The sequence below is a fragment of the Eleutherodactylus coqui genome, chromosome 8, assembly GCF_035609145.1.
Source record: "Eleutherodactylus coqui strain aEleCoq1 chromosome 8, aEleCoq1.hap1, whole genome shotgun sequence".
Lineage (NCBI taxonomy): Eukaryota > Metazoa > Chordata > Amphibia > Anura > Eleutherodactylidae > Eleutherodactylus > Eleutherodactylus coqui.
The window spans coordinates 112,804,778-112,829,500 of record NC_089844.1 but is presented as its reverse complement, the minus strand read 5'-3'; the positions used below and the strand labels follow the sequence as shown (position 1 = coordinate 112,829,500).

General features: G+C 42.2%; 1 protein-coding gene across 2 annotated transcripts; it reads right to left on the bottom strand.

The window, feature by feature from the left end:
• On the bottom strand, nucleotides 1-22,932 carry LOC136577567 (uromodulin-like). 2 transcript variants are annotated; one of them, XM_066577491.1, is made up of 16 exons: nucleotides 22,799-22,932; nucleotides 20,330-20,380; nucleotides 18,048-18,203; nucleotides 17,485-17,726; nucleotides 17,076-17,198; nucleotides 15,679-15,856; nucleotides 15,427-15,567; nucleotides 14,891-14,905; nucleotides 10,868-11,650; nucleotides 10,680-10,784; nucleotides 7,953-8,152; nucleotides 7,421-7,581; nucleotides 5,522-5,767; nucleotides 2,661-2,823; nucleotides 1,291-1,372; nucleotides 1-136 (listed from the first exon to the last, which is right to left on the bottom strand). In XM_066577491.1, the coding sequence occupies exons 1-15, from the start codon at nucleotides 22,875-22,877 to the stop codon at nucleotides 1,292-1,294; spliced, it is 2,724 nt and encodes a 907-aa protein (XP_066433588.1). In that variant the 5' UTR covers nucleotides 22,878-22,932; the 3' UTR covers nucleotides 1-136; nucleotide 1,291. The 2 variants fall into 2 exon arrangements, with proteins under 2 accessions (XP_066433588.1, XP_066433589.1); XM_066577492.1 differs by having other exon boundaries at nucleotides 20,330-20,377; nucleotides 22,799-22,924.
• Nucleotides 22,933-24,723: the final 1,791 nt, after the last annotated feature.

Sequence of the window (24,723 nt, the reverse complement as noted above, 5' to 3'; positions counted from 1 at the left end):
TTGACTATGAATCATTTTATTTAAGTAAAAGATTTTCAACTGCTTATAACACAATGACTATGAATTTCATTTAATTGCTTCCATAGATAAATACATTGTCCAATTTATGATGATCCTGCTCTCTGGGGTTACATATCTGTAAAATCAATGTTTAAAAACTCAGTATTAGAAAACTGTTTCACAAATGTTCATTTATCGTGTACTTTCTGTAGACTGAAATAAGATTATGACACCAGATTATGCTTCATTGCCTGTTTGCTCTAAGAATCCTTATCCATCTGGAGAATCCTTTCTCTAAATGAGGTATTGCTGGTGACCCACTGGTCGGCACAGGCTCACCAGCTGAAGGTGGTCACACATTACTTGTAGGATAAATGTGGTGTTATATAGTGCCCATTTATATGATCAGAGAAAAGGGAGTCAGGGAGAGCGCCGAACACTTTTCTAGATAATCGATAGTATATTGTATCAACTCACCTGGTGCCAGACATGTCACCCTAGGGTGAACATGTCAGCACCCAGTGTCCAAGTAGGCATATAGCATTTTTCTTTAACAAGAAATCCACTGAATTAACTTTCACTGGAGAGCTGCAGATGTCACCCAAAAAATCCGTACCTCATAAGAGGTCGGATCATACAAAGATAGAGAACAGAAAAAAATGGTGCTCCTGCGCTACTTTATATAACAAAGACCGATTCTTTTGAAAGATTCCAACGGTCAGTATCAGTTAATAGTCAAAGAAACTTTTATTACTACAATCTAAGGTCACAGCCTCATATAAAAATAAGTAGATACTTGCGGGACAAATATGCGACGCGTTTCGACGTGCTAGACGTCTTTCTCAAGCTTGATGCTTGAGAAAGACGTCTAGCACGTCGAAACGCGTCGCATATTTGTCCCGCAAGTATCTACTTATTTTTATATGAGGCTGTGACCTTAGATTGTAGTAATAAAAGTTTCTTTGACTATTAACTGATACTGACCGTTGGAATCTTTCAAAAGAATCGGTCTTTGTTATATAAAGTAGCGCAGGAGCACCATTTATATGCTCAGATGACTGTAATACATGGTTGTGTTGAGTCTGTCAGAGTTGGAGCCGCTTCTTGCTGCTCTGGTTAAAGGAATGGGACTCCAGACAGGGAACCCACCCTCTATTACCCTAGCAAGACATATGGACAGGGGCTGTCCCAAAAGGTCAACTCCTATAATAACAGTGGTACAATGATGCAATAGTATGTAATCCTCTGCTTCCTGCATATTTTTAACCCCATTATATAGTAAAAACATACCTTATCGGGCTATTGGTCCACATTTTACAACTATATTGTCTTCCTCAGGGCCAGTTTCATAAGTCCTGACACCAGAACAGGACTAAAAGAAATGTTATATAAAATTGTGTCAGTAGGATATTTCTATGCATATAGTCATACCTGCCTAATGAAGAGACCTAAGTAGCCTTGAAAGCTTGCAAATATAATTTGGTTAGCCAATAAAGGTATCACCTCTATATTACTTTTGTTTTCTTTATACCAGAGTATTTAACATTATATACCTGATGAAATAATCCAGTCAATGTCAAAAACACAACTCTATAATTTACTATTGTATTTTTTAGCATTACATTTGTATTACAATTAGTAGACACCAATTTTATTTTCTTAATGATTGGTAAATCCATTCTTAGTGCTCACTTTCATGTACGCTGCCATATAATGGATCTGTGTTGTATGGACCGCACCCATAGAAATCTATAGACCTATACAGTTACCTTCATGCTCCCGTTTAATACAAAGGCAGGTATTTTCAAACAGATACTGTATGGCATGTTCCATTAGGGCTTCTGCTCACGGTTGGATTAGTTTTGCGGAATCCAGGGCCAGCTATTATCCTCAGATTCCGAAGCAAATACCGCTTATGGCCTTCTATGGAGAACCGCTGCTTCCTGCACATGAGCGGAAGTTTCTGCGTGTGGCAGGAAAAATGCAGCATGCTCCATTCTGTGCGGTTTTCCGTCCCACGGCCCTTCTGCAGTGAGCGCTGCGGGATCCTCGTGTGGTGCAGAGTGTAAGCTCTCACTCACGACCTGAAGGTTGCAAGTTCAATCCCCGAATGGTTCAGGCTCAAGGTCGACTCAGCCTTCCATCCTTCCGAGGTCGGTAAAATGAACACCCAGCTTGGTGGGGGGTAATAAATTTTTTTTTTAATTACCTGAAAGCGCTGCGTAATAAGTTGGCGCTATACAAATAACAAGATTTATTTATATTTATTCATCCCTGTCATTGCCTAGCATGTGCGCCTGCTGCAGTACAGAGAAAAGAAGAACCCGGAGATGCGTATTCACGCGTGACGGTCGGCTTCCATTGACTACAATGGAAGTCGGTCGCGCCTATTCCCACGGCGGTTTATTTCATCCTGCGGAATTCCGCGGTAGAATTACGCAGCGTGAACATTGAGTTATTAGGTTCAATAGAACCTAATAGCTGCGGGGCAATGCTGCAGATTTCCGCCGCATACAACGCAGCAGAAATTCGGCTGTGGGCATTAGCCCTTACTAAGAATTCCTACAGTTGTATGACAGAGTAGATGCAAACAAAGTGTTTTGGTAATTAGCATACTGTATATAAGATACAGTGGTAGCAGATCATGACATGCTACTTACAGGTTTACATGGTCCCTTTCTTATGTCACAGATGTTAACTTCGCAGTGCAAATAAACTAGGTTTTCGTCACCAATGAACTTGAACATATGAAGAGAAAACCTTCCTTTTGTGGAAACTCCATTTTCTATCACTCTGATACTTGTGTCCCTCTTGTTTGGACATCTAGAATGAAATAAAGCAGACAGAAACAAACCACTGATTACACGGAGTTGTATTTACATGGCATGCTCCTGTTCACTGATGTATGATTTAGATCAGCTTGTATTGTTACTCCACTCTACATAAAATTGGATACGAGAGTGTAAAAAAGCAGGAATGGAAAAGTACAGACAATTTTGAACTTTGCTCTTGGTAAACATTTTTGAGGATACAGTGAACAGCAAGAAAACCTATCCTGAAGCACATCAAGCCTGATCTTCTGCTTCAAGTACCACTGGCTAGACTAACGGTATCTTGGCTTGGACATATTTGGGAAAGATGCAGTCCAATGGAAGACAATTCAGAGGTAGAAGGAGTTATTTTCCCCTATGATAAGGAGCACTGTCTCCTGTCCCAAGGAAATAGTTTTTCCTACCTCCTGAACGGCAGTACAGGATACTAGGGTGAACTGGATGCAATTTTTGGTTGAAAGAGTTGTAAGGAAAAAACAGTTAACAGGATGAAAGGATAAAACCAAACATATCTTGAAAATGTATACAGGCCCTTTTACATGGTAAGATAAATTGGAACACGCATGTGGTGGTCGCACATTGTTCGCTTGGCATGCATTTACACTGAACAATAATTGGGCATTTTCGACATTCATATTGGCACATAACCACACCTCTAGTCATCCCTTCTGCCACTGCTTTTATATTCGGCAAATCGTACGACTCCTGTTTATACCAAACAATGCAGCAGCAGACAAACTATAATTTTCAGGTCTGCATGAACAATCTGATCAGCAATAACCTAACAATATACTGTTGATTGTTCATTTGCTGCATGAGTTTACACCTAACAATTATTGTGCAAACTACTGGATCTAGCGATTATTTGAACGATAATTGTGCCGCGTAAAAGAGCCTTAAGTCACATTAGAAGCCCTAAACAGAAGAGTGGACTTTGTGCGGTGACCTTATTCATGTAGCAAAAAAAAAAGTTTAAATAGGTCAGCACTTCCCAATAGAAATCTATTGGTGCACATTAAACCAAAGTAGGCACACCTTTCCGTCCCTGCAGCTGGGTACAGCCAAGGGCGGCTGTGTTTTTAAGTAGGGGGGAGCTGTAGTTGCCCAGCGGGTCCTACTGAACACTCACCGCACACTGGTCCTCTCACACCTATCTATATGCCAAAAAAAAAGAATAGGTCAGCACTACTTTATGGAAATATATCTCAATAGAAATATATAGGTGCACGTTAAACCATGGCTGCAACATACTGTAGAAGCAGAAACCAATAAGATGCAACAGCACACAAGATACATTTGCTATCAGAGGTATACATACCTATAATAAATACACTAACCACATTAAATAATGCAAGGTTCTTTGTATATTAGTTGATCAAATCATATTGGCCCATCTACCAACATCCAGGTGATCAAGCTATCGGATGTGTCCTAACACTAATACTAGGTGGTTTAATCTTAACCTGGGAAAGATGGGTACCTACCTCTCAGAATGCTCCTCTCTTGGGACTAAGCCTACAAATAAAACCAGGGAAGGTGGGATAACATTTATATGGTCCAATAGGAGGGACAGAAGGTAAATGGGTGGTGAGCGTACACGACCAGGTGGAGGCAGCCACAACTCCACAATATTTGTACAAAAGGGTAAAATAGGTCAGCACTTCCTAATAGAGTATTTATTATAGGTATGAATACTTCTGATAGTAAATGTATCTTGTGTGCTGTTGCCACTTTTTGGTTTATGCTTCTATTGTATGTTGCAGCCATGGTTTAACGTGCACCTATAGATTTCTATTAGGAAGTGCTGACCTATTTTATCCTTTTTTTGTACAAATATCGTGGAGTTGTGGCTGCCTCCACCTGGTCGTGCACGCCCGCTGTCTTGACCTGAAACTTAATAGGATGTGTCAAATTTATTAAGTGCTTTTGACCCTTTTTTATACCTATATTAAAAAAATTGGTAAAGTATAAAAATAAATAGTTGTGGTATAAAGTGTACAGTATCAAAATTACAGTAGTACAGGCATTAAAGATGAGCGAGCATACTCGCTAAGGCAAACTACTCGAGCGAGTAGTGCCTTATGCGAGTACCTGCCCGCTCGTCTCAAAAGATTCGGGTGCCGGCAGGGGGCGGGGAGCGGCGGGGGAGAGCGGGGAGGAACAGGGGGGAGATCTCTCACTCTCTCCCCCCCCCCCCCCCCCCCCCCCGCTCCCCCTGCTCACTCCCGCAACTCACCGCTCTCCCCCGCCGGCACCCGAATCTTTTGAGACGAGCGGGCAGGTACTCACATAAGGCACTACTCGCTCGAGTAGTGTGCCTTAGCGAGTACGCTCGCTCATCTCTAACAGACATCATTTTCTGATCAGATACATGTGCACATTTCTAACCTGCCTATGAGGTTGAGATAAATATATTTTTGGAAATGACAGCATTTGGGTAGGTTTGGCACAATTTGCTCCATTTTCACCGGCTCCTATATTGATGCACCCTTTAACACTGTGGGCAAATCTCCATCATTTCTCTCTATTAATCAATAGTATTAGCACATTTAATATATTTGGTATTCGAAATATGGAGATACAATACTAGAGGAATGATATAAATCCCTTACAGAAAGTGAACAGCAACAGAAAAAAATAAGTTTTGCTTTTTGATTTTTTTTGTAGAATTTTATTTTATACTGACTTACTTGTTCTTAATGATGGGATATTGTGTGGAGTCGTTGGCATGTCTGCTAGGAGTGGCATAACAGTTCTTCATCACCACGGCATATGTAGAATTTTTCTGATTTTCAAGAGCGACTCCTACATACAGTCTTTTGGTTGTTGATAACGTTATAGATGTCTTGTTGTATGGAGATAGGAAGCTGCCATCCTTATAGATTGACATTCGTACTTTGAATTTCCCCCTACCCTCAATTCGGAACCTCTGTACGCTGTAAATAAAGTGAAACAATCTGTATAAATTCTTTCTTCATTGCTTGAAAACCTAGCATTCTCTGACACTATTCTTCATTTAACTTTACACGTTTTGTATATAAATGAGGTCAGTATTTTTGACAATTTTACTGAGGATGCCAGTAAATTATTGTCTATGGAAACCACCAGACGACACTCTTTGTATAGGCTAATGAGCTACCATCTAATGTCTCACTTTCTGTGTCTATTGGTAGCGTTGCTGTGAATAGGTGACTGTTATCTGACCACTGCTATATCTTCCCAGCCATAGACAGGTAATATTTATCTTCAGACCATTAGCACATCCAACTGAATTTGGTGAGGTCTGATGACAATCTGATGTCTGTGATTGTTAAACATATAAGATTTATCATGGATGCTATCAAAATAAGCTTGGATTTCCCAGTGGTTTGCAGTATGGCCAGTGTTACTGTATACAAATAAGACTCTATGGGTTGCCATACACAGGACAATCATCTGATTGTATGGCAGGAGTCCAATTGTCCTCTCATAGCAGATGTCGAGGAAGGTAAAAATCAGACATTTGGATTTTAATGGACTGATCCTTTTATTCTCAAGAAATATGCACTGCCTGAGGTGTCTGGCAGTGACTTTCTCCCTTCAATACATATATTGGAAAGCTGCATGTACTGTTCACATAATGTGATCAAAGCTCCAGTAGGATCTGAAACGCGTTCTTGTCTATTTTATTGGAAGATGTAATGGCACAACTTTATTAAAGCAAGGCATGTTCTGTCATACACATTAGAGTCTGCTAAACACCTTTTTGGCCAACAGCTATTCTCACCGGACCCCCCTGCCCCCCATACTCATTCGCACTCAGCTCGGATGAGCATGCATGTGTTCTAAATTTAGAGAAGGGATAAAGTTGCTACCAGACATTACTGTCAATGGCTTATCTCTAGAGATGAGCAAACGTACTCGGATAAGCACTACTCGTCCGAGTAATGTGCTTTATCCGAGTACCTCCCCGCTCGTCCTGAAAGATTCGGGACGCGCTGCGGAGCGGGGAGCTGCAGGGGAGAGCGGGGAGGAACGGAGGGGAGATCTCTCTCTCCTTCTCTCCCGCCCGCTCTGCCCCGCTCCCCGCTGCGACTCACCTGTCAGCAGCGGAGCGCCCCGAATCTTTCAGGACGAGCGACGAGATACTCGGATAAAGCACATTACTCGGACGAGTAGTGCTTATCCGAGTACGTTCGCTCATCTCTACTTATCTCCCAATAACAAAAGCTAGCCACCATTTTAAAATATTTTCTCTAATGTATGATCAACCCAAATTTTTTGGTATCTTAGCCCAACCTCCAAAAACTACAATATTTATTACCAGAAGGTAACACTGTGATTAAATAGCTAGACATTGAAGTGCTTATAACAAACTAAAACCACATAATAAATATTGGTATGACTTTACAGCTATGCCCCATGGTTGTGCCCATGAAAAGGTGTACGTCAGATAGTAGCATCAGTAAATAGCGCTTACAACAACACTGTGGTGACCCTAGTGATATAACATTACTCCTTCATGAATCCATAGCAGTCATCATGACGCTTTGGCATTAGACTATGTATCATTTCGTATGTAATAGCATTGCTTCCTTAGTAATCCATACCTTATGTCTGGTTTCAATAAGCCCACATCAATTTCTACATCCAACGGATAAGAACAAGTAAAACTTCTTTCTGCATCGTTGTTTCTTATAATTAGCTGTTCGGCTTCCCTCTCCAGTTGAACATAAATAGTATTTTTGTATATTGCATGTGTGCCATTGGTCTAGGAAAATACGGCAGACAGTCGTTAGTGCAAATTGAGAACAATTCACAAAATATTTCCATTCAATTGACGATTGATTAATTAGTGTAGCAATGATGCTGAAACTGAGTGACATGCTAACATTTTCTGTAAAACTTTTATTCTACTTTAAACTTTTACATGTGTCTGTCTTTATGGGTTACACTTTTTCCATTTGTCTTCATAGCTTTTGATCACCACTAGCTGTGATCTACTGAAAGAGAGAACTAGAAGAGACACAAATTGCTATGTGTTTATCTGGTCCTGGCCCGGTATTGTTTTCCGATTTATCTTCTACTCTCTCATCTATACCAGTTTAGTCGTATTCCAGCTACATACAGTATTGAACTTACATCTAACTCGGTTCCACATGCTCCGTTTTGAAGGGGAGACGTAACACTAATCAGTCCATTGCTGGCTTCCTTTACAGCAATGCAGTTACTATTTGAGAGATGAATACTTTTAACATGGAAATGTTTCAGCTGACATGTCCGGAAGGAAGCTTTCATTTCATCCGTGCTGCATTTCAGTTCAAGTTCTAAATCTTCAATACCTGAAAAAAGATATGACAGTTTTCTCTTATTAGGCATCAACCTTTGTGCTTTTCCTATGTGAGAATATTAAACGCAGAGTGTATAGTAAGTTTATAGTAAAATATATTGCAGTGGTCCAAAAATGCGTTTTGTAAAATGATGTGTAAAGCCACAAACTTATTTTCCATAGTTGTATAGGTTTTATATCATAATAATAGGAAGTACCATAATCTAATGTAAAAAGGCCTACAGGCTTTATCTTGCACCACACTTTGACTCCTTTGCGTGACCTTTAGTGGATGATTTTGGTATCATTAGACTTGTGACATCCTCACCATCGCTGTAAAATCATAATATGTGAGTTTGACCCTTTGATTGACTGTCAGGCCAGGGCAAAGTTCCTATGTTAAGTCTAGCAGCGCTGTTGTGCTTCAGCCAACAGCACTGCTAGGGAGAGTCAGGGCTCCTTCATGCAGGGAAACATCATAAATGTGAATTAACCCATTTTATGTTCACGTATTGAACATTGCGTCAATCTAGTAAATTAAAAGACTCTAAGCCCATTATGGCCCTTTCCATACTAATGCTTGTTCTATTCCACTAAATTACTATTACACCCAAGCAATGAACTATTCTATTCTTTCCAGGTTAAAAAAAAAGGAAAAATTTGATGGAGATTTCCCCATTATAGATTAGTGGGATTTTTTGTAAAAAAAGATTGGATGACAGATCATAAAATATCACCATGTATCCCTTTCAAAAAGGAAGTCATGACACCCATTTGAACAAATATTAACCCTTTCCAATCCACCGTCTGACCTCTGAAGACATTATGATTTAAGGCTGTACGGCTTCGATGTTGAAAGACCTCCATCGGGGTTCTCTTACTGTATATTGCCAGCTCCTCTGCTGTCGGAGCCTATTCAACGTGTCACCTCATGCAGTACTGGCTTTAGCCAGCATATAGTGCTGTTGTATAATGGTAGAAAAAGAGTAAGCCCCGAAGGAAAACCAGGATACAAATTGGATTGGAAAGGGTTAAGAAGTTCAAAGAGCTTAGTACCAATTTTATCCACAGGCTAACTGTCTGATCAGTGGTGGTTTGACTGATAGAACCCCAAAGATGGAAGTCTCTGAGTTCCCCTTTTTGAATGAGACAGCAGTTTAACATGTGTCTTGCTGCTCCATTCAGTTCTATGGGACTGCAAAGAAAGACAAGCACAGCAGCTATCTCCATCAACATGATAGAGTTGAACTGAACAGCAGCATGTATGCTCTCTGCTACTTTATGCAAACTAGGGACACAGGAACCTCTGTTCTTGTGATCGTTTTTTCCCCATCAATCAGACACTTATTACCTATCCTGCGGATAGATTGTAAGTTTTAATTTTGAATAAACCCCTTTGTTATAAAAGCAAAAAAAAGAAAAAATATAGAATTCTAGAATGGTAGAGTTGGAAGGGACCTCTAGGCCCTCCTCAGTGCAGGATTCACTAAATCATCCCAGACAGATGTCTATACAATCTCTTTTTAAATACTTTCATTGAAGGAGAACTCATCACCTCCCGTGGTAACCTGTTCCACTCATTGATCACCCTCACTGTCTAATATCTAATCTGTGTCTCCTCCCTTTGAGTTTCAACCCATTGCTTCTAGTCTTTCCTTGTACACATAGGAATATGGCTGATCCCTCTGTACTGTGACAGCCTTTCAGATATTTGTAGACAGCTATAAAGTCCTTCACTGCAGTGAGGTTGTGCCACTTATTTATATTTTAAACTGAATTGAGTAGGAAACATCATCAAGGACACACCAAATTAACTTTTTGTTCCCTGGAATGTCTAGATCCTTTCAACTCACTTTATAAGAACAACTCAAGAGTACAATACCTACAAAATTTAGTTTGTTCACTTTTTTCCCAGGAGGTTGTGAGGAATCAAACCTGGGACCTTCCGGACTCCAGCCAGCAGCTCTCTGTGTTGAACCATCCAAGCCTATGGATAAATTCCCCTGCTGAACCTAGCCTTGTTTCATCATCCAGTGTATTCTAGCTTTTGTCTCCGCCCTACTTCCACTCAGGCTCTTTATACAAGCCTGACCCTGACACTCCTCCAGTGCGAGATTATTGTGCTCCATTGTCGTTATCAAGCTGCATTACCTAACCTGCCACTCTTCTGCAAACTATGACTACCTGCTAACAACTCCTGGCTCTCCTTCCAACTACGCTTTCTGACTCATCCCTTTGTACTGCAACCAAGACTTCCCGATAATGACTGCTGGCTTCCATCTGACTACACTTTCCGCCTCATCCAATTGTACTGCAAACGAGACTTCCTGATAATAACTCCTGGCTTCCATCTGACTACACTTTCTGCCTCATTCATTTGCACTGCAAACATGACTATATGATAATGACCTACAGCTTCCTCCTGACTACTCTCTGGTCCCACACGGCTACTACACACGCGACTCTATCCAGCGCCAGTAAGACATTACAGAGGTTTAAGATGTATAGATTACAAGACATATCCGTTTCTTTTTCCATACCAATGTCTTCATTTCCATCTTTGCAGTAACAGCCATAGGCTCCATTTACCAGTTTGCGCTCTTCAGTTTCAGTACATGGGCATGGTTCATTCAGGGAACTTGGATCTAAGCAAATAATAGAATAATAAAATCTGCTCATATAATGATTTTTTTAAAAAAAATAAAATGTCTGACTTTGTATACCGTACCTGTGCAATAAGCAAGTGGACACTTGGGTGTTCTGCTTAATTTGTACACGTGATATCCAACTGGACAAGCTTTGACCTGGACAGCCGTTGACCAGTGACAGCAATCTTCATTGTAGTAAGCGCAGGCTGTAAGGTTAATGATGCCGTCTCCTGGTGAGGGATGTGATCCATTTATCCAAATTGGGGCCTCTGTGCTGCAGTTTTGCCCTGTTACACATTTTTCGGGCATACGAATTCCGCCTGCACCTATAAATCTATACCACCCACTTTTATCTTTGTCGCAGTAACTATCTCCTGAATTGTCTGTGCTTCTCCAGGGCTCATTCAGTGCAGTATGCTTCAAGCATGGGTCAAAGCAGTTGAATGATCCTCTGTGCTTTATACAATCCATGTCCTGACCACACACACCAGTTGTGCATTCATTAGTTTCACAATGTCTGCCATCTCCGTAGTAGCCATATGGACATGAGCAGGAGTAGCTACCCTTAGTGTTGGTGCAGGTTGCAAGAGAATGACAATTATTTAATTTAGGGTCTGAACATTCATCAATATCAACACAATCTATTATTGTTTCTCTGTAACCACTTTGGCAGCCACAGTAATATGATCCTAGAGTATTTACACATTTCCCAGGACAGGTATTAGTCCAGGAATAGGAACATTCATCATCATCAGAGCAATGAAATCCATCCCCGAGGTAACCATTTTTACATGAACATCGTTTTCGGCCTGCGTACTCTTCACATGTAGCATTGGGGTGACATTCAGAGCAGTCAGTAGTAGCTGCAAAACAATTTAGTATCATATTGTCAAGAACAAAATGGAATTTATCTTCATTAATTTTCTCTACTCTGATACCAACATGTTCAAAGTTTTCAAGATTCCGGTACTTTAAATTGACTATTAAAGTAATGCACAGGGCAAAACGGATATGATAAACATTTACTATGAGTTGTACACCATATGACCATCACCAAAGACAGAATTCCCTGGATTATATACTGCTGCCTAGGTCCCTGCACTAAGCTTAAGGAGCTAGGGGGCTAATTTGATGTACGTTTAATGTATAATTTAAAGTGTAACTGCACTTGTGAAAAACATTTGATGATCAGTGGGGAGTCTGGGTGCCAAGACTACCACTGTTCGCTGAAATGAAGGGACTGCAGCACTCACCTAAGCACTGTGCCCGGGGGCATAGCTAAAGGCTCATGGGCCCAGATGCAAAAGTTTATCTTGGGGCCCCCCCAAAGTTTCTTAACCCCTTAACGCAGAGGCGTAACTTGAAGCTTCTGGGTTCCAATGCAAAACCTGTAACAGGGCCCTCAACTATAATGCTTTATTCGTAGTACTGGGCTTCCTACATGGAGAAGAGAGGCCTTATGGGCCCCCTAAGGCTCCTGGGCCCGGGTGCAATTGCATCCCCTATAGTTACGCCAGTGACTGTGCCACTTTGGTGTCTTTGCTGCCTGTTGGTCCTAATTGGCAGCTGAATACGGATGCATAGATGTCAATAGAAGTCTATTCATCTGTCTTCAGGGGCCAAGAGGAGACAGCAGGCAATGAAGGCAGCCGAAGGGGCACAGCACTCAGTTGAGCACTGCAGCACATTCACTTCAACAATCAGTGGGGTCTCAGCATCGAGACCTCCACTGATTAAAACTTTTAACATGTCCTAGCTTTCCTAGGATAGGTCAAGATCACTCAGTGGCGCAGCTAGCTGCACGGATCCCAGGTGCACACTGTAAAGTCAGTGTGCACCCGGGATCCTCCTCTCCTAACGTCTTCTCCCTGGTTCTGTGAGAGCATAGTGGAGAAGGCGTTCAGATGCACACACTGACGTCTACCATAGCGCTGAGCAGAGGATCAACAGTGCTTCGACGAGGAGGAGATAAGTTAATGGGTCTCAGGGGGGCACTATCACTACTGGGGCTGATACAGGGGATACTATTAGTAATAGTGTCCCCTATATCGGTCCCAGTAGTAATAGTATTACCACTGGGGCTGCTGTGCAGGTCACTATTGCTACTGGGGCCGCTGTGGGGGGCACTATTACTGCTGTGGGGGACACTATTACTACTGAGACTACTGTGGAGGTCATTATTACTACTGAGACCACTGTGGGTGACACTATTACTACTGAAACCACTTTGGCGGTGACTATTACTGCTGTGGCTACTGTAGAGGTCACTATTAGTACTGAGGGGTTCACTATTACTGCTGAGGCCACTGTGGGGGGGGTCACTATTACTACTGAGGCAACTTTGGGGGACATCCTTACTACTGAAGCCACTCTGAGGGTCACTATTAATGCTGAGGCCACTGTGGGGGTTGCTATTACTACTGGGGTATGTTTAAACATGGCAGAAATGCTGCAGAATGTCCTCAGCGGAAATTTCAGTGGCAAATTCTGCAGCATCTCCCACATCCAAAAAGCAGTTAAAATCTGCACGCTGTCTATTTTGAAGCGGCCCTGTCCTTTTTAGAACGACAGGGGTAAAATCATACGTCATGATAAGCCCCACCCCTGATGTGTTGGCACTTTGCGATAAATAATAGACCGAGTGCCCAAACTGCAACCAAAACCCACTTATTTATCGCAAAGTGCCAACATGTCAGGGGGCGGGGCTTATCACGACGTAGGATTTTACCCCCGTCGTTCTAAAAAGGACAGGGTCGCCTCAAAATAGACAGCGTGCAGATTTTAACTGCTTTTTGGATGCAGAAATGCTGCAGAATGTCCTCAGCGGAAATTTCTGCAGCATTTTCGCATCCAAAAAGCAGTCAAAATCTGCACGCTGTCTATTGTGAAACAGCCTTGCCCATTTCCACCACATGTAAACATAGCCCAGCGGTAATAGTGACCCTTCCCACAGCGGCCCCCAGTATCATAGTGACCCTTCCCACAGCGGCCCCCTGTATCATAGTGACACCCCACGGCGGCCCCCAGTATCATAGTGACACCCCACGGTGGCCCCCAGTATCATAGTGACCCCCCTCCACAGCGGCCCCCTGTATCATAGTGACACTCCATGGCAGCCCCCAGTATCATAGTGACATCCCACAGTGGCTCCCAGTATCAAAGTGACACCCCACAGCGGCCCCCCAAGTATTATAGTGACACCCCACTGCGGCCCCCAGTGTAATGCTCATACTCCCATGGCAGCCCCCAGTATCATAGTGACATCCCACAGTGACCCCCAGCGTAATAGTGACACCCCACAGCAGCCCCCAGTGTAATGCTGATACCCCACAGCAACCCCCAGTGTAATAGTGACACCCCACAGCAGCCCCCAGTGTAATGCTGATACCCCACAGCGGCCCCCAGTGTAATAGTGACACTCCACAGCGGCCCTCAGTGTTATAGTGACACCCCACAGGGGCCCCCCCATTCTCCCCTGAGACTAACATACTTACCCCCTCCATCTCGTGGAAGCACCGATGCTCCTCTGTCCGGCGCGCTGCCAGCAGCGCTGATCGCAGGTGCACACTGATGTCAGTGTGCTGCCAGACGCTTCCTCCCCCTGCTCTCGCGGAACCTAAGAGGAGATGTCAGGGAAGGGGGCAGGAGGATCCCGGCTGCACACTAACGTCACAGTGTGCAGCGTAATCAGCGCAGATAGCAGCACAGTGAGTGAATACCAGCATGGGAGCCGCGATCCCTGCCGGTATTCACTAACGTGGTAAGCGGCCGACAGCGAAGCGTGCCAGTAGGGAGGGCTCTGCGTGGCGAACCTCTGGCACGCGAGCCACAGGTTCGCCACCACTGGTCTAGGATAACGCCTTTACCTTTTACCTAAAAACTTGATAATATTGAAATAGTTTCTAGCTAACATGAATATGAAAATCTTCACTTTTATGTCAATTATATACTAATTTGCAGATGAATCATACAACCATACAATTTCCAAGCAAATAGCTTTTTGAGCCAACACAGTGGAATGCATTTCTTCCCATTCTTGTTTAGGCACACATACTGCATACTCAATAATCCACCAGATCCAGGTATTGTCATTGGTAACTTACTTGAGATATTTGTTTCTAAAAGAGAGAGAAAATAAAACAGAATTAGCTTACATTGTAAAACATTCCACTTATGAGTAATATGTGGAAACAGAAATGTATATGGAGCAGAACTATATGTGCCATGTTTTAAAAAGATACCCCTTTACAATTTCCCCTTTCTTCTCATTTTGCTACTTTAATAACCTGCAAGCATTTTTCACTATGAATGCCATTGAGGGCGTCCAGTTTGACCAAATTAAAATGTAATAGCTCTAATGATAGTATGCACCTTAAAAATTCAGTGAATGCGCAACCCAGGGCGAAACTGTGGCAAACAATAGAGGTCCAAAGGAAGACATTGAAATGATCTTTTACTGGCGGTTATGCTACTGTACATTGCGGTATAAAGACAATTTTAGTCAGCAACCCACAAGGGGCAATGCAGCTGCAAGTTGATGGCATCCAGGTAGAAATGATTCTTGCTATCATCACGCAGACAATGAGATGGGAGCCAGGGGAGAAATGGGTAAATAACAAAAATTATATAGAATGTTTACCTTTATCTCCTGTTATGCGTATAATAGTGGGTTCTTTGGTTCGTACATTTATTTGCCATTTTCCTTTCTCAGCTTCCTCAGTTGCTATAGGGAAAACTCCCAGTATTGCACTTTTATTCACAGGGACGTAAATTGTAGCACCTTACAGTAAAGAATTAATGTTCAGAAATAAATGCATTCATCAATACTTAGACTGCAGTCAATCAGAAGTAACTAAAATACTACAAAATACCCCATAGTGATAGTTCTTACCTTTTGGTTTATAAACTGTAATTCCATCAACTTTTCCATCATAGGTCACTTTTATACCAGTAAGGTTTCCTTTCACATCAAAGGGGTCATAATGAGAACCCGAAGGATACTCTTTAATAAATATAGGCGTTGAACTATTGATAGGTGCGGAGAGCATGTTTTCCAAGTCATTAAAAGCCTTAAAATGAATAATAACACCTTGTAAGTTAAAGCTGCCACTGATCACACATTCTAATCACAGACATCAGACACCTACCAATATGGACTAGCCAGAGAAGCCAGAACAGTTTTGTGGTATAGTATTTACTAAGCCATTGGTAAGCAGTATTCCAATTTCTGTAGAAGAACCAGTTGGAGCATAATTTCTTTATAAGGGTCAATTCAGGATCTAGGTTTTAGATCTCTTAGGTTCTGCAGCTAACACAGTAAGGCCTTATTCACACGAGCGTTTTATCGTGGTGAAACACTGTCCGAAAATCAAAAGCATCTGAAACATTGAATTCCAATGTATTCATTCAGATGGGCAACTTTCCAGCGTGTAAAATTGTACATCCGGAAAAGATAAAGCATATACTGCCTATTCCGGATATATGCAGCACCCGGCCATGTGAACAGGTGTGACAACTGAAGATTTAGCTGTGACTTGGTCTCGGCTTTCTCCTGTTCATGTGATTTCCAGCCACGATGCCCTTAAGGGTGGTGCAATTTTTTTGCTTGTATATTCCAACAAAAAGATGGGACAATACCTATCTTGTCCAGCCATGTGTAAAAGCGGCTGGCCAGAATTGACAGCGTATGTGCGATCTTTTCTGGCCGACTTTACGCGACGAAAAATTGCCCATATGAATGAATGCATTGGAATCCAATGCAATGAATGATAGTGATTTTCGGCTGTCATTTTATGGTGGCACAATAGCCAAGATAAAATACTTGTGTGAATAAGACCTTAAACTCATTAAAACTGCAAAACTGTGGCAATTTGCGGTAAAATCATGTGCTTTTACATCATTTTAACAAGACCATGAGCCCTAGCAGTGGCTTATACACAGACCAGAAACTCATGAAGAATATGTGGTGATGAGACAAGGTCTTCCATTGAAATTCCATGACAAGGGGATGTATTTTTGTGCGCCACTTCCTACAAAAATTCCCAAAACAAGATGGTTTTGCGCTACTCGGGCAAATCTCTAGAATTTTTTAAAGACCTGTGACGGAGGGCAGAGGCCAAACTGTACCTAACTTTTTGGCTGCTCAGTGCTTTGTCGCAGAGGATATAATAAGGTTACACAGGTTGAAATCCAACCTCTTCTATTTCTGTAGCCACAGTTTCTTCATCATGATTACAATACATAAAATGTACATAAAAGTACATAAGAACTAAAGATGTCTGTACTTACATTACCAATTTGTGAAACGGGGACTTGAAGCACATTTCCAAAACTTTTTAATGCAATTTTCCTGTAAATTTGGTATCCTGGATCACTTACCGAAGTACATAGACCAGTGATCAAAAAGAATATCTGTAGGGAACAAAGTTGACAACGTGCAGTCAAGTAATATGCAAAAATCTGGCATATTTTATTAATTGATGGAAATACCTGATTGTCTGATACATCAATTGTCAATTTACTATTGGGCCCTATGTACCTATGTCAATATCTGCCACTGCTACAGTTCCAATATACATAGATGCATTTTTACTGTGATATTAAAACCTGATGTCAGGCAGATGTTGCATAATTTAAAATTGTTGATACCGATATATAAGATTTACGCTTCCTTTTACTATACTTTATTCCTGCTCACCTGTATATGCTTTTTTGATATAAGAGAGTATATATCATTTAGCAATGCTGTATTAGCATAATCTTTTGCAGAGGCATCAGTCAAAACCATAATAAAAGAATAAGGGGCTGAAGACTCTAAAGCCAACTTTAGTCCCGCCATGGCCAGTTCAGGGCAGTCTGTTAATCCTCCATGTGGAGAGATCTTTTTGAAGAATTCTGCAAACTCTGCTTTTGAATTGGTTTGTCGAACAGGTCCAATGTCTGATAACAGAAAAGGAAATTCAAATATAATACGAAAAATGCTATTCAACAATTATTAGCATTTATATACTTTAAGAACACTAAGTAGAAGACAGTTTGGTGGTGACACTTATAGGAAATATGATCTTCAAATGCCTTTCTGTATGCTTAGGAAAATTGACTTAAGCCCAGGAGCAGCCTTTGTGCACTGTGCTACTTTTTGGACCAATTCTTAGATTCGGCAGATTAATAGTTTAATAAAAAGTATTATCAAGCATCCACCCCAATCTTGGTGTATGATCAGAATGAAAACTATGCAGCACACGCAATTATTTTACATACCAGGATCATTGAACTCTACCATTGTATAGTTTCGTACACCACAAGGAAATCGCGCCGAAACTCGGTCAAGAAGCCAGTCATTCACTTTCTTTAACTGTTGTAGATCATCCACCATAGAACCAGTTGTGTCCACCAAATATGTCAGGGATGAAGATTCTAGAAAATAGAAAAAGCTAACAAATGTCAAAGGTATATATTCTGTCATAGCAGCACATGAGTATATAAATCTAGAATGTTTTACAGTATAAATGTAAAACTCAAGATTTTACATGACCTTCATTGGATGAAGCTACCTTATGTTCTACCACAAGCCAGGGACAGGCACAAACATTAGAGAGCCATATGCAAGAATAGTATAGTATGGGCCCAGTTGCTGCCCAGTAGCTCATCATAGGGCATCTCCTTTAACGCATCTCCTTTCACACTGGCGAGAAAATTGTGCGAGATCTGTGCATTGCGAGATGCACAAATATGAAACCCATTCTTTTGAATGGGTTCATTCACATTAGCGATGTTTTCCTGCATGGCACTGCGATGCGATGCTATGCAGGAAAAAAAAATCACAGCATGTCCTAACTTTCTGCGAGATTGCCCATTGTTGTCAATGGGGCTGGCGGCGCCAGTGCCGTCCACATTGAAAATAATTGGGGAACTCTGCAATCCTCTGCCACAGTGGGGAATCGGTTTCATTTTCCTGGACAACTTATTCAAATATCACAGACAGACCATATTTTTCATGGGCACATTGGAAAAACCGTAATGATAAAGATTAAAAATAATACAACTGCGTAGGTCAGATAATAATGTGAATTCATTACCAGCATTTATTTTAAGCTGTAGAATAACAATAATTAAAATCATAATAACCTGCTCAAATGCCCCACAGCCCCTATTTTTACAGCCTACCATGGAATTTCTGGACATTTGGCAGCCCTGGCCCTTGTATAGCTGCTTAGACCGCACCAATGGTATATCCATATGTCCCTGCCATAAGTTATGACTTAAGAAAAACTTCAGGATTTTCAGGCTAGGATTGCTCATACTATATTGCAATTACCTGCTATTCGTGTTTTTGGTTACTGTAGAGGTTCATGCACACAGCAAGGCTGCACATACGTACCATGTGTGGTAACGTGGAGTCTATGGTATTATGGTTCTATGCAACATAAAGCCGTAATATAGCAATGTGCATAGGCCTTAACTGAACTAAGCAGCATCTCATGCACCAACTTTGTAAGTTTATGCGAGGTATCCACAAGAGATACATTTTAAGATATGGTAGGGAGAGCCACAGAAATACCCATTGCGGTGAATTTCTGACTCCCACTGACTCCAGTGAACATACAGCTGAGCGTGAGGTCCTGTCAAGGTGAGAGGTAGGGAGTCACAGACTCTGCGCTGCGCCACCAGACTGTAGCTGCAGGCGGAGTGAGTGTAAAGCCTGTAGGGGAGCTGTCCGGCCAAAGGCCAGTAGGCAGCATCCCTGGGACAATTATGGGGGTCACTATTACTACTAGGGACAACACAGGGGACACTTACTACTGGGGGTACTATGGGGGTCACTGTTTCTACTTGGGCCACTATGGGGGACACTACTGGGGCCATTATGGGGTTCACTGTTACTACTGGGGCCGCTAAAAGTCATTATTACTACTGGGACCACTGTGGGGGGTCACTATCACTTCTGGGGCCACTGTTACTATGGGTGTCACTATTACTATTGTGGACACTATGGGAGTCACAATTACTACTGCAGCCACTATGGGGGTCACTATCAGGACTCGTTCACACAGGCATAAAGCATTTTGTTGTGGGAGGGGGGGGGGGGGGGGGAATTGCTTATCCCACTGTTTTTTTGGCCACTGCAGCATGATTTCATGTGCGCAAATATACTGCGTATTTGCACACACGAAATCGAACACAGATGCATTGAAGTGGTGCACAAATATGCAGTTAATACCCAGGTTTCCTGCATATTTACTGTATATTTGTGATTGCCCATTTACTTCAATGGTCCATAATATGCACCAAAATAGGTCATGCCGCATATTTTTTCACATGATTGCACATGGCATTAAAAGAACATGCTCATAAGAATGAAAAATTACGTGCATAATACACTGCACAAATACGCCCCTGTGAACGAGTCCTTACTATACAATTAGAATCAGTCCTTTGAAGGCAACCATAAGGCTGATGTGGCCCTCTGTGAAAATAAGTTTGAAACCCTTGCCTTATTGTCACACTATCTACTATTAGAACACTAAACATGCATTTGATACCTGTTTCAACAGTGCATTTTCTTGCTGTAGATGGTAACAAGGTAGGAACTGCTGTATAAAGGAAAAAAAAATTACACCAAGACAAAATTCATCAACATTGTAGTCATTCTCATAGACAAGCACATGAAAGTTAATGCTCATCTATGAGTGTAACCTTTCAGTTATTCTGCGCACACACACACACACACACACACACACACACACACACACTATTCTCTATGGGAGTAGAATGCACAAGTAGTGACTGAAGAAAACAGGCATGCTCATAGACCAAGCACCAACTTCTATGGGGGATATATCGGGAATGGGGAGCCAGGTAAATATGCAAAGCACTGAGGACCTGTGCTATGAGCACCATAACTTAAGGCCCTTTTACACACAACCATTATCACTCAAAATTAGCTCAAAAGCCATCTTTTGAGTGATGCCATTATGTGTGAATGTGCCCATCTTTCACTTTTCTGCTGAAAGTTGATTATCAGTTCAGCATTAGAGATGAGCGAGCACCAAAATGCTCGGGTGCTCGTTACTCGGGACGAAATTTTCGCAATGCTCGAGGGTTCGTTTCGAGTAACGAACCCCATTGAAGTCAATGGGCGACCCGAGCATTTTTGTATATCGCCTATGCTCGCTAAGGTTTTCGTTTGTGAAAATCTGGGCAATTCTACAAAGTGATGGAAACGACACAGCAACGGATAGGGCAGGTGAGGGGCTACATGGTGGGCTGCATTTCAAGTTCCCAGGTCCCACTATTAAGCCACAATAGCGGCAAGAGTGCCCTCCCCCCTCCCCCGCACTGTCAGCGTAAAGATCATTCTCCTCTGCCACAGCAGTAACAGCTGTGGCAGAGAAGAACGATGTTTGCCCATTGAATTCAATGGAGCCAGCAATACAACAGGTTCCACTGAAAGCAATGGGCTGCCGGCGATCGCAGGATGAATTGTCGGGAAGGGGTTAAATATATAACCCCTTCCCTGCAATTCATCCAGAAATGTGTTACAATAAAAATATATACCGGCGTATAAGGCGACGGGGCGTATAAGAGGACCCCCCCAACTGTCACCTTATACGCCGGCAATACAGTGGAGCAAAGAATAAAAATCATTACTTACTTCTTCTGACGTTCTGCGGCGCTCCTGCAGGCTGTTGCTCCCTCCTGGTCCACGGCAGAGTATTGCTTTCTGGAGGCAGGGCTTGAAATCCCCGCCTCCAGAAACACAGCCAATCACAGCCATTCAATGACATCATTGTCATTGGCTGTGATTGGCTGAAGGCACGTGTGTTTCTGGAGACGGGGATTTAAAGCCCTTCGTAGAGAAATCAATGCTCTGCCGGGAACCAGGAGGGAGCAACAGCCTGCAGGAGCGCCGCAGAACGTCAGAAGAAGTAAGTAATGATTTTTATTCTTTGCTCCACTGTATTGCCGGCGTATAAGGTGACAGTTGGGGGGTCGTCTTATACGCCCGGTCGCCTTATACGCCGGTATATATTTTTATTGTAACACATTTCTGGATGAATTGCAGGGAAGGGGTTATATATTTAACCCCTTCCCGACAATTCATCCTGCGATCGCCGGCAGCCCATTGCTTTCAGTGGAACCTGCTGTATTGCTGGCTCCATTGAATTCAATGGGCAAACATCGTTCTTCTCTGCCACAGCTGTTACAGCTGTGGCAGAGAAGAAGGATTTGTCTTCTATATGTTCTCAATGGGGTCGGCGCTGCTGCCGCCGGCCCCATTGAGCGCATATAGAGAAGATTTATGGCCTTAAGAAGGACCGTTGGGGTTCTTGAAACCTAAAATACTCCTAACACTCTCCCTATAGCAGCTCCGGCATCAGCAGCACTTTCCCTGAACTAATATCAGAATGCATCTGTGGCGAGCCGCGGGAGGGGCAGATTTCAATACTCGGGTGACACCTAATCTCGCCAGCCACTCACTGCAGGGGCGTGGTATAGGGCTTGAACGTTGCAGGGGGAAGTTGTAATGCCTTCCCTGTCTTTCTATTGGCCAGAAAAGCGCGCAAATTTCTCAGGGAAGAAAGTGAAAGTAACTCGAACATCACGTGGTGCTCGTTACGAGTAACGAGCATCTCGAACACCCTAATACTCGAACGAGTATCAAGCTCGGACGAGTATGCTCGCTCATCTCTATTCAGCATCTATAGTTCGGCAGAAGAGCTGATAAGAAGGACCGCACGCTGTGTTCTGCCCAGGAAGAGCTGATTACATTGTCTCTGCTGTGCAAGAGAAATGCAGAAGGGACTTCATACTGTCCTTCTCTGGATTGGTGTGGGTTCCAAAGAATGACCCCCCACTGGTTATGTTTTGTAATATCCTAGCGATATGCTATAAAATCATAAGATGTATAAAAAGTTATGATGCATGTTTAGAATCATGTGATTCACATAAGACAATACTAGGAGGCAAGCATAAAATAATGACAAAAAAGATAGATAACTAATACTCACAGGTGGTCCATAGAGAAAGAGTAAATGTGCAGTCACTGTATGTTAGTAGCAGGATCACAGCGTAGAGGATCATCATCATTTATCTCCAAATCTGGAGAAATCTGCTTTGACCTAAGATTAGGAGGATCTAAGATAATATGGGCACATTTTATATACAGAGCAATTTATATACTGAATATATTGTCCAGGGAGGAAGGGGGGCAGGATTTCCTTGGAAGTCCCCAAAACAATTTCTGTGAAAAGTTTAATCCCCTTTGAGAATTTGGTTTTGTAACACAGAAAACAATTTTCTCTGGTATCCCAGAATGATGTAATGTGTTCTACATAATCAGTAATCTTGACAGTCAGAAAAGTTTTGTTGATGCTTGCAATGGTTTTGCATCGTAGAGTTTCACAACAAAGTTTATGAACCCCTTAGAATTGTTTGAAAATATACATTACATTAACCAAATAGAAGAACGCTTTCATTCAAACATGTGCACGTTTCCTAAAATAGGTTGTGCCCCCCTATCAGTTGTTTACCCTACTCCTCTCACTCATTGAAATTCTACATTAATTCAACCTAGGGGTGACTACCCACTACATTTTTTTTCCACTGCGAAATTTGCAGCGTTTTTTTTCTGCAGGGGTCTATGGGACTTGTAATGTTAAAATCGCGATCGCACAAAATAGCAATTTACCGCAAAATCGCGATTTTGCGTGATCGCGATTTTAACATTACAAGTCCCAAAGACCCCTGCAGAAAAAAACGCTGCGAATTTCGCAGTGAAAAAAAACTGTAGTGGGTAGTCACCCTCAAGTGTAATCAGTTGTATGCATTTATGTAGAGATGAGAGAGCGTGCTCGTTTAAGCCTGCTACTCGAGCGAGTAGCAGTCTTTTCGAGTAACTGTGTACTCGCCGAAGCAGCATGCGGGGGTTGGGAGGGGCGGCCGGGGGCAGGGGTGAGAGGGAGGGAGCAGGGGGAGAGTGAGAGAGAGATCTCTTACTCTCTCCCCCCCCCCCCCCCCCGCTGCTCCCTGCTACCCCCCACCCCGCTGGCCCCCGCCGCCCTCCCGCATGCTGCTCTGGCGAGTACACAGTTGCTCGAAAAGACTGCTACTCGCTCGAGTAGCAGGCTTAAATGAGCGCGCTTGCTCATTTCTACATCTATGTCATGAATAGATATGGGAGAACCCAATAAATAAAGTAATTTGAACAATGTATGGTATAATTCTTCCTTATAAACTGCTTCATATTCATATTCCATCAATGATGTCAAGGCTCTACTAGTCTCACAGCAGAAAGCCATCGTAACCCCTTAGTGATGAAGCCTGTTTGCGCCTTAGTGGCGGAGCCAAATTTTGGAAGTATGACATGTCACTTTAACATAGAATAAAGGTTTTGCATATCCAAGTGACATATTGTACTTCATTTAGGAGGTAAAAATAGACCAATAAAATGTGTGTATCACAGAAAGGGAAATATAAAAATAATCACTGAAAACGGCCATATACTGCACAGATTTTTGATAAGATATAAATTTCCATCTGTTTACTTTATTCTGGATGCACATTTGAAAAACTTTTGTTTTTTTTAACCATTTATTAGATGTACAAAATTACCATTACTTAACATTTTGAGGAACATTTTGTTTTCCTGCACCAAGCCAAGGCTCATAGGTGTCAGAATTATAGAGAACCCCACAAATGACCCCATTTTAAAAACAACACCCTTAATGTATTCACTGAGGGATGTCATGAGTATTTTGACCCCACAGTTTTTTTTCAGGAATGAATGCAATTTAGAGAAGAAAAAATAAAATGTCATATTTTTGCAAATATGTCATTTTAAAAACATTTTTTCTTCTATAGTGCACATGAAAATGAGGATTTACCCCCCCCCCCCAAATGGATACCCTTGTTTGTCCTGTGCTCAGAAACATAC